Below are 11,629 nucleotides of genomic sequence, written 5' to 3' on the forward strand. Positions count from 1 at the left end.
AGTAGAGTACCTTCCCCAAAACATCTTCAGCTCTCATTTTATTTCTCTCCAGCTAATCATGCTGTGAAAAATAAGAATATCTGCTGTTTCCTGGGAGCTTATTATTAGCTTCACATGCATGGTCTTACTGGGGGTTTTTCTTCTGTATTGAATAACATGGCCCCAATACATGTGTTCTACAGATGCACATCCTCAATTTTCATACACTGACAACACCCTACAACTTTTCATCAGAAAATGACTGTTTTTTGTGCCAAGGTCATTACTGAAAACAATGCAAAGTCAAGTGTCATTTCAGTCCTTGGGAAATCTTCCTTACTGTTAGTATCTCTTGCTCCAATTTTTTTTTTAGTTTTGCTGTTGTTTTGGGGGAGGGAGTTGGGTGGGTTTTTCAAAAGATAATCAAATACAGTTGTTTCCTTTAGCCACCTTCATGCTTGTATTAACCCTCTCTTGTATCTGAACTAGATACTCACTAAGTGGCATTGACTGACTCACTCTGCTGATGCCTTATGCAGCAGATCTCATCTATTCATTTTATCTGGAGGGAAAAATACATAAATTGGTCACCTTATCAAAGAAGGAACTTAGTTTTTTTCAAGCACAACTGATCATCAGCAAATATTTTCCTTGAAATACAAAAATTATTTTGCCTCATTTTGAAAATATGAGGGGAGAAGCTTGTCTAAGCCTTGTACGCTACCAAGGTCAGACTACCACCCCGAACACAGAGTCTAATGGCCGAGTCTCCTCATAAGTGACCACAATCTCTGCAAAACCAATTTGCTACTACATGAACACTGCGCAGTAGGAGGGCCCGTCTCCTGGCTCCCTACACAAGAGCATCATACACAATAACTCCATCTAGTCTCACCTGCAAGTCACCTCATGCTGGCCAGAACAAGCCATGGCTAGAACTATTACTTCCAGATTACTCTTCCATAGTAATTAGGCACATTTTCATTAATAGTCAAAGCCCAAACAGTCGTGTCCTAACTTGTTGCAGTGGGGATCCTGCAACACGCATATATCAAACCAGGAGTCCCGTGGAAAGGAAATATATATGGACAGACAGATTCTTGCTAGATGTTTCAGAGATGTTTATTTCTCCAGGCGCATGGCCGGGGCTCTGCCCAGGAACTGCTCCAGTCACGGGACCAAGGGTCCTTCTGCCCGCGCAGGGAACACAAACCAACCCATGGGAACGAGTAACTTTGACTTCATTACCTAATTTTGAACATTTTTACCTAGAGACCAGGGGACAGAGACCAGGTCTTGGCTACTTAACTACAAGCTTTGTAGAACATACATAGCCATGCTAGAAAACTGCACATAAAGAAAAAGTGGAACGTGTTTACTACTATCTGTAGTAAAATACTGTAATTTAGAAAAAGAAGAAAATAATAATTTAATTTAAAAAAAAAAGTTGGGACCAATCTGTAAAGAAGCAGGATATAGGACTAACAGTCTGAAATACTGTAAAGTCTTAAATTGTTATAGGGCTATAGGCACTACAGACTACACAACTATTACTATCTAAACTATGAAATTGGATGGGAATATTAAGGATTAATTAATTAACATCATAGTGCAGAAACTCATTTGGAGAATTGATATGTGCATTTGTATAATTAGCTTTAAGGAAAGCTTCAAATAGTAATTGTTATCTGTACCCCATAAGCCATTTCTAGATTCTCTGAATCGTCATTATCTGAAAACTAAGAACTGATGTTAACTCTTCTATTTAATATTTTTATGTGTTTGCTGCCTTTAATCTGTGTTTTAATATTTTTCATTTTCCTAGACGCGTTGTTTACATATTGGAACAAGGCTACAAAATCTGAACTCATGGACTTTTTCACTATTACAGAGTAAGTTTTTGTTGTGCTTGTCATGCAACTGTATGTTTTGCTGTTCTGTTAACAACATGAGTGTGGATATAAGCATGTGTAAATGGTTTTGTTTTGGTTTTTTTTTTTTAATAATACTGTCCTGGTCTGTTCAGAAGTCCTGAATTCGATGTCCACACTTGCATGTCTGTCCAGTTCAATGATAGTCTCTGGAATTAGGCTATACAGAAAGGATCTCAGGAAGTTCTTGAACAAGTAGTGCTCAGAGTATTGCAGTGCTCATGAAAGAGGAACCAACTGTCTTGCTACCTTTCTGCATTAAATTCCATCTTGCAACATCAGCTGTTAAATAGCAAATATATGGTTGCATAGCAAAATTGATAGAATTGCATAACTTCAGAACCATGCTCCTAGCCCATGCTCCTAGCATTCCTCATGTGTCATCTGCTGTTCTCTAAGGGAAGAGATACAGGATGGGTCCACCACTTGTTATCATCAGCTTATCCTGCATCTGAAAAACTTAAAAGCTAAAAGACAAGAAGATATCAGAAAGGCGAATTGAGGTTATTTTGTGCTCAGAATGACAGGTTTGGGGAAGGCAAACACCATTCTGACTTTGCAGTTTGGAGATAGCTAAGTTGCTTGAGGTCTCAGTAAAAAATGGAGCTGAGTTGAAGAGACAGAAAGGCAGTCTTTCCCCTCATTCTCAACTGGCATGGGGAAGAGAGAGCCTGAAAACTGGCTTTCATTTTGGCTTTACACTTTAAAGAAGAACTTTTAACATCTTACTGGAGGAACAAGGGATGTTGCATTGTGTTTTGTATTATTGGAGTAAATACTTACAGTATGAAAAGAGTAAAATAAAATCCGTATTACAGCCTCCACTCACACCACTTCTCTTGATTTGAAAATATGACTTCTAGTTAATTAGTCATTAGTGTTGTGCACTTACCAGTAGTATAGATTACTTTTAATGAAAAATGTTCGTTGTTAATTTGTCTTTGTCATCATCTTGTTATAAAAGCATATTCCCTTTTGAAGATAGTTCTTTCAGAAACTGTGTGGTTATCCTGGAAGCTGGAGACCTTAAATAAAACCCAACAAAACAAAAAACAGCCAATCTGTAACCAAGTGAGTTTAGGCCAGTGTTGCAGTGGGGATACTGCAACATGCATATATCAAACCAGGAGTCCCGTGGAAAGGAAATATATATGGACAGACAGATTCTTGATAGCTGTTTCAGAGATGTTTATTTCTCCAGGCGCATGGCTGGAGCTCTGCTGAGGAACTGTTCCAGTCACCGGACCAAGGGTCCTTCTGCCCGCGCAGGGAACACAAACCAACCAACGGGAACGAGGCTGAGCAGGGGCAGGGAAACCCCGTGTCTGTCCCCTCAGGGCCCCTCTGCCAGGGCTACACGGCAGGGGAGGAGACCCCAACACTAACTGACATATCAGAGCTGCAAATTCAAGTCAGTAACCCTCACCTTGACCTCTAAGTGCTACTGCAATAAAATTCATAGACACCATTAGACCAAAATATTTATAGCACAGGAGTATGTTTAATCCAACACTGAAAAGCAAATGTTTCCCTGACAGCTTTTTTCTTGTCCCATATCTCTGTGCAGGGAAGTTTCTTCTTACTCCCTTCACTGCAAAACCAACACTAAAAAGAATACCAAGAGAAGCTGTGAAGTAAGTGGCAAAACAACATTTCCCCATGATCTCAGAAAACAAAAGCAATCATTCTGCTGCTTCTGCTGGATAAAGAATGTAATGGGAAAAGATTTTTTTTTTTGCTTCTTTTTAAGTGTCCATGCTGAACTACTCAGTGCTAAAACAGAAAGTGTGTACCCCCTTTAGATCCTTTTCTACCATACAAGATCTCTTGTCAATAGCTTCTGGACTGAAGCCCGAACTGAACATGCTTTATGTTTGAGATGGCAAAGCCATTAAAAGAAGGGATTTAACCCACAACTCTGAAAAAAAAACCAAAACAGAAAATGTCCTACAAATACTTTTCCCATATGCAGTGCGTTTAAATCTTAACATTATACCAGAAGATGATAAACTCCATCAACACTTATGGAGGCTTAAGTGAATTCCAACAGAAGGTAATTAACACAACCTGTTAATACACATCTGATAATAAAGAAAATACCCTGGTACTAAAGAAAATAGCACTTTTGAGCAGCGATGCCAAAAGGTAAGTACAAAAGAGAATTTTACCGCTTCCAAAGACAAAATTAAATTTTTGTAATTCACATACATTTGCAGTGTGTGTTTGCAGAATTAAATATTACTTCCAGAATGTTTAATTAATTTAATGTATCAAAAAGCCCAAAAACATATGCATACTTTTAAAATTTATAGAATCACAGAATTGTTAAGGTTGTGAAAGACTTTTAAGATCACTGGGTCCCTTAACCTGACGCTACCAAGTTAACCACTAAACCATGTCCCCAAGTGCCACATCCACACATTTTTTTGAACACTTCCAAGGATGGTTACTCTACCATTTTCCATTTCCCTGGGCACCCTAGCACAATGCTTGACCACCTGTGAAGACATTTTCTCGATATCTAATCTAAACCTCCACCGGCACAACTCGAGGCCATTTCCTCTTCTACTGTCACTTGTGTGAAAAGAGACCAATCCCCACCTCTCTACAAACTCCTTTCACACAGGAGAGTGTGGATCAGGTCCCTCCTGAACCTCCTCTTCTCCAGGCTAAACACCCCCAGCTCCCTCAGCCACTCCTCACAGGACTTGTGCTCCAGACCCTTCATCAGCAATCCTTCTCTGGACACTCTCCAGCACCTCAGTGTCTTTCTCGTAGTGAGGAGCCCAGAACTGAACACAGGATTCTGGGTGTGTCCTCACCAGTGCCGAGCTCAGGGGGAAAAATTACATTGTCCTACTGCACTATCATGTTAAACTAAATTTATCATAATGGGGTCCCATATTTCACATCAAAACAAAAGCAGAGTGCACAGTAAAACTACAAAGTATGGCTGTTTTGTTAAAAAATACTAACTACATGGAATAAAGTGTTAAATACAGATTCACGAACACTGACAGGAAAACATAAACAATGAAAACTGACAGACTTCAATATTCTACATCAGAATTGTTTCAAAACATCTGCAAGCATGATCCTAAGAATTTAATCACCCTGATTAAGAAAAAAAAAAAGAAGTTAAATTTCCTTCAACAGGATCTCTTGTTATTATTACCAAACAAGAGAATTAACTTTTTAATTAAAATATCTCATATATAATAGCTGTGGCAGGATTAAAGAAACTGCTTCTCCCTAAAGCAGAAAGGAAATATGAGCTGTGCTATGTAATGCTGGAAGTCACATTTTTAGTTTTATACTGCCATAGCCAAAAGAAAAGCATGAACCTCCTCAAGTTTTTCAAGTTTCTGTAGTATTTTTCCAAAGGCCCAGACAATATAACTAGTTTTCTTTATCCCCAAATGTACCATGGCAACTGTAAAAGAAATATGGTAGCATACTGTCTACTGCAATTTCCATTAACCAAAAACATCTCAAAACAACAACTGCAGTAAAATACTGCATTCTATTGAACCTAAGTTGCACTATGGTAAGCTAGGAGTGGTAGTGCACACCGATTTATAGCAATCGTCAACGTCATTGAGCTCTGTGAATGACTCCGTCAGCTTCTGACATTGAATAAGAAAATTCTCATAAAACACTAATTTGAAATTTACTTGAGGCTTCCAGAATTACATACAAAACCACTTCCAAATTAGTTTTGGGCAGACATTTTAGATTTGCAATCTTCAAATGCTCTAAATTAAGTAGTCTTATCCATCTTATCTCTGGCCAAGTTGTTTGTAAGCTCTTGTTTCATGACAAACTTACAAACAAGAAAATGGGCTTGGCCTATGTTTGCTGGGGAGAGGTGGTGGTGGGAGTGGCAGGGTGGTGTCTGTTAAGGCTGTTCCTTCAAACTGTGTTTATCAATAAATCCCTTAAAAGAGAGCTATCAGTATAATTTGTATAATGATATTGCTAGCTAATTTTCTCAAAGCTGCAGAAATATATTTTGTTTATAAAACAGAAACAGACAAAGCATCCCTAGAACTGTTCAGTATTCAGAGAAATGGGAACAGATTTTTTGGACAAAAAAATGGTAAAAACCCCATACCTTACACACACAGTTACCAAAGAAGGATCTGAAGAAAAGTAGGAGGAACTGTAACACAAAGATATGAACTACCTGAAGCAAGAAGGTACTAATAACTTCTGTATTTCATGAACGACAGTAAGAGCTAGAGCTAGCATCACAGGAAAGGAAGAATATGCATTTTTACATCAATTATACTAATTCTCTGGATAGCAGACGCTGCAAAAAACCTTATCTTCCTAACCATTTATAGGAGTAAGAGTTTTAGAACTAAGTTAAAGCTTTATAAAACTAATGTAAATTCTGTTGTCACATTCTTTACCTCACATCCCATCAAATTAAGTAAAAAAGACATCATCTGTGGAATAGGGCAATTCTGAACTATAAGCTAGAGTTTGGGACCACTGCTAGGTGGATTTTAAATCCCAGACTAAGTCTGGGGAATATGTTCAGAAAAATCGTAACAGTTACATTAATCAAAGTCAAAGATGAGCTGTGGGGAAAAAAATTATTTGAAGAGAAGCTGAAGTACAGAACATACAGTTCATGATAAGGGATTAAAGCACTCTTGAAAATACAGAGAAGGAAGTCTTGGAGCAAATAAAACCAAAGTAACAGAGAGGGACATGAAAGGACAAAATTAAGAGGTAAATGGACAATTAAACAATATCCCAAAGTGTTCTCCCACCAGGAAGAGAGCTTTCAGACATCCAGATGAGAAAATTCTGACAGGCATGTTCATTTACAGAAAAAAAAATTAATCAATAGGCATCTACAAGGGCAAAAAGCAGAAGACACAAGTATGTACAGAGTACAGTCTTCCTGTTGGGGTTAACACAATCTTGTCTGAAAAGCAGAGGAACAGACACTGTTGGGAAAGCAGCAGTAAGTAAATTTTTGTATTTACTCAAAATCAAAAAAAAAGTTTTCTAATATAGACAAGGATTCATATTTGAAGTTTTTGACACTGGATGATAATGAAATTCCTGCTTTTCCACTTCCCACATTTTCTAACCATCCAGAAATGGAGTTAATGACAGTTAATGACCCTCTCAGCATAGTTAATGACAACTAAGGAACAAACAAAATAGTAAGTAATGCAAGGATTTCTGAAAGCACACAAGCAGCACACAGCCACAGCATTGGGAGGGACAAGGACAAAGTCCTTCGGCCCATGCCACACGTGTAGTTGTGGGTAACACTGCTGTAAGAGAAATCTTGAAACACGTCCAAGCTGCTGCTGATGAAAATTTGGTAGCTTCTCCAACCAGTTCCTGCCCTGTTCTACAAACTATTATTCAAATGCAGTATTCAACAGGAATCTTCTTTACTGATGCTATTGGCTCATAGTCTAAGCATCATGTTGTAAAGATATTATCCTTCTCTTCTTCACAGCAACCCTTTAGATGTACCCAGATACAGCAGAGAGACTAACTGGCTTGTCTTCTATTTTACACTACTTAACATATATTTCACTAACACACCAGGGCATTATTAGCTCATCTCATTTATTAAGTATAAAACCCCTTATCCCCCAAATTGTTGCAGTTAGAGATTCTAAACCTGCATGAGAATAGCAAGCACAATTCCCAGCATTTTTCCTAATCAAACAACTCTTTCTGAGACATAAACTGATGACCAGTTTTTAAACCATGTGAGAGGACATACTCTTCCACATTCAACCTCACCTGCTTAAACATTCAAGCCATTAGTGCCTTTGAGACAAACCTCTGTTCCTTTAATAAAACTCTCCTGGTTGACAGCAATACATTAATACATGTCCTTCAAGTATGGGTCACTAACTACCTTCACATCTATCATTTAACATATTCATTTAGACTAAGCTTCTCTAGTTTGCTTGGCCTATACTCAGAGAATTCCACAGAGCCATCAACTCAAGCATTTCTTTTGTTAATATGGCTTACCTCTTTTGGACACTGATTTTTACAGGAAATAAGAAGCTCCTTTTCTTTTAAATCAGCACATGTTAGTTTTCTGTAAAAGGAAAGATGTATTTGTGTTAAAAAAATTCCAATTTAAAAACAACAAAAGTCAATACAGTTAGGCGTGTATTTTCAGTATACTTCACTACAAAGAAGAGTGGACTCATTTGTCCACATCCTGAGTGACTAATACAAACAGCCCTATTGCACAGAAAAACCCACATAAACTTGGAGGACTTGAGGTACTTCAAAGGAAATCAACAAAGAAAAACATACTTGCATATGATGAATATTTTCAGAACAATCCCCAAGTTCCATCTCACATTTTGTAAAGTCTAGCTTACCCTCTATCCACACACACGCAAACGATTAAAAAGGTGTAGAAACAGTTACTAAGCAGTTTTTCAATTAAAACAGCTAGAAATTGAAGGGCATGAACTGCAGGACAAAGACCTTTTACACTAACTACATTAATTCTAATACTTGTATAAATTTCTTCTTCACATACTCTAAAAGAAGCACATACAGAATAAATGTTATATAGATGACTATATATTTGCATAATTCAAAGAATTATCTGTATTATAAAAACAATTTCTGGTCATAAGACCCCATGCATTTTTAGCAATTTTAGCAGTAATACCAAATAAAATACTTGCAAATTTAAATAGAAAAAACATTATCTTAGAAATTATAATCAAGAGAAATTTTATAAATTGCCATAAGAGCAGCTCCCATCCCCAGACATTTCAAATTATTTCCAGTTAACAGCATTCAAATGAAAAGCTGGGTTGTGTTCTGATACGTACAAGCATTCGATATACAGCATTGATAGTTTGCAGTGACACTTTATTTTAAGCATCTGGAGACATGATGGGCAATCCCCAGGATGACAGGGCAAAACGCATCGGTGAGGACAACCAGCTGGCCGGGGCTTGGTGCACTCCTCTTCACACTGTGAACATTCTGGACCTGCCTAACAAAATAAAAACAAAGTACTAAAGAAAGTGCCAAATATTTGTTTTGTGAGGCGTCACTAATGACCTTTTATATACATGAAAGAGTTAGGGTTTTTCCCAAACATAGTTTTTACTATGGGAATCAAGCTATTCAGTAAGGTATTTCCCAAGCAAGAGTAATTATTAAATACGTTTTTTAAGAGAAAACCAGAAATGCCAGTGTTGGTCAGTCAAAGAGAATTCTATTTTCCATCCTGGGCATAAAAAAACCTCCTTAATATTAGTGCTTTGGAAAATGACCAAAACCCCTGTTAATTCTCCAAGGAAAATTGTTAGAAAAAGAAGTTATTTTATATTCAAAACTAACTTATCCCACTCACCGTGTTACTGTAATGCTTGAGTCATTGAGTACTTACTACTCTCCAATACAGGGGTGGAAAGATTGGTTTGCTTGATTTTAAGAAGCAAACTTTAAGTCATTCCATTTCCATACACATGTAATATTCTGTATACTCTTTCAAAAAGGATTATTAACTTGGGTATATCCTAGGAGCTGCCTAAGGTGCTGCTTCTACTCCACAGGCTACACAAGTCTATCAGAGCTGTGATGTCCCTCTCATTCCAGCTGATATGACCATCGGCACAAAGTGATGAACATCTCAGCACAGTAAATAAAGCTTCATTTCTACTCCTATTCTTCACACTTCCAGAACCCCAGTCTGCAATCAAATACATCCAGGTAGATTGACATGATTTATCAACTGAACCTACACAGCATAATATTTAAGGCCCACTATCACATTCAAATGTTCAGTTTCCAAGAAGTCAGCCAAAGTAAAGCCAATTTATCCAAGAATGAAGCTACACAAAGCTTCCCCAATAGAACTATTCACGCCAATGTTTCACATTACGCTGTTCAAAATTGGAGCATAAGAATTTTAAGTTTTTAATAGTTTTTCCCCAGTCCCCTTTCCTTCTGCTTCTATAGCTGAACAATTTTTGCTGAAGTTTAAAAAGAAACCTTTGTACAATGATTGTTTACAAAACTTAACTCACAAAAATTCAAATCTAAGAAAAACAACAGCAACTAAAACCATTTAGAAATCTGTCATATAACATGTAACCTTAGGTAAAAGCAAGCAGCTGGCCTTTTCTGCAACATTTTTCTAACACAACACACAGAACAAACTGAAATTCCAGACATAAAAATCACTACTCAGACATATAAGCTAGAAATTTAATCAGCCCTGACTACATTTAGTCTACCAAAACAACGGAACAAAAGCGCTAAAGGTCAACACCAACTTGAGTTGGTAAGAATTGAAGAAAATTGAGAAATGAGATTTACCCATACTTTGCAGGTACATAGACTCCCATTTTTCTGAGAATGTATTGTCTCATTCAAAATGGAGCTAGGAATAGTCCTGACTCATTCACATTTTAATTGGCTTAACTGAAGCAGCAGGCAGGCAGCCTCTTAGTCATAACTGGGGATGCTCAACTGTCACTCTCACTATTTACTGAAGCCACTCTATTCCTGCAAGTTACCGTTCCACCAGTTGCACTAACAGCCCATACTCCTCAGACAAAATTTCCACAATCATAAATAGATTAATGTGGCAGCTACAATACAGAGTTATTAGATGACAACACCACCACTTCCAGGACAGGAATTCACAGGGATATTATGCCATTTAAGTTAAATATAACAGCTAGTTAAAATACAACATTTCTGCTTTGTACCCAACTGAATGATTCGGTGTTTTTTAAATGCCCAGACTGCCCATGTTGCAACTTTTTCTAAAGTAATGCTTAAAAAAAACTTGAGAAGCTGGTTTCCTCCAAATCATGACTCTCAAACCCCAAAACATATACATGTGGCATCGGCTGCTCATAACGAACAATTTTAAGCTTTATACTTTTGTTTCATGTTATCTTCAGCAGTTAACACCTACAACTTCTTAACTGCATAAATGACAGTTTCTAGTACACACTGATAAACATGAATACATCATCCCAGTACTTTGAAAAGTCTCCAGCAATTCGGCAACCTTTCCAGTGCTCTCCTAAAGGTCTCCCAGCCTCCTCAACCCATTCAAGCTCTCCTAAGTAAATAGTTTCCCCAGCAGATTGCAAGTGCATTTGTATACAGGGATTATCAGTAGTTCCCCTTGATCTTGACAGTTACAAAAAAGTAACTTTATAAGAGACTTGTTAAATAAGGTTCTGATGAAATCGAAGTAATGTCAACACAAACCAAAAAGTTACAGAATTTGCAAAAAATGTAATATTGTCTCAGATTTAGAGTCTAAGGACTATAGATTAGCTAACTGTCACAGCATCAATGGGAACAGCACACATGCAAGTCTCCCAGTGAGATCTGGAATAGATCTGTATCTTCCAGCTGCAAATTCTTTATTTTCCAAGTAAAACTGAAGACAAAACATACCCATATAAAATACATAAAAACAAAAGCAAAAAGGAAATTACCCTACCTTCTTTCCATCTGCACTACTGTTCAATTTAGTAACATGATGACATTCTTTCATACAGGTATGATTCTGACAATCAAGAAGTCGCCCACAAAATCTCTTACATGAGTAGGGATGTGCAGAGTGACATGGTAACGGACTAACCTGAAAGTTAAAAATAAATAAGTATAGATATGCAGATGGGTTATATACATAGACACTGCACATACGTAGTGTGTGATATATATATATA

At 37.3% G+C, this 11,629-nt stretch overlaps 1 protein-coding gene across 1 annotated transcript in view; it reads right to left on the bottom strand.

Moving 5' to 3' along the window:
- The window catches only part of NFXL1 (nuclear transcription factor, X-box binding like 1), a 54,672-nt gene that overhangs the window by 17,674 nt on the left and 25,369 nt on the right, over positions 1–11,629 (bottom strand). Inside the window, exons 16-18 of the mRNA XM_017744295.1 lie at positions 11,401–11,541; positions 8,756–8,922; positions 7,929–7,998 (exon numbers count right to left, since the gene is read on the bottom strand). Coding sequence (XP_017599784.1) covers positions 7,929–7,998; positions 8,756–8,922; positions 11,401–11,541 — 378 coding nt within the window. The remainder of the gene's footprint in view (positions 1–7,928; positions 7,999–8,755; positions 8,923–11,400; positions 11,542–11,629) is intronic.

The sequence above is a fragment of the Corvus brachyrhynchos genome, unplaced genomic scaffold, assembly GCF_000691975.1.
Source record: "Corvus brachyrhynchos isolate BGI_N302 unplaced genomic scaffold, ASM69197v1 scaffold17, whole genome shotgun sequence".
NCBI classification, from domain to species: Eukaryota; Metazoa; Chordata; class Aves; order Passeriformes; family Corvidae; genus Corvus; species Corvus brachyrhynchos.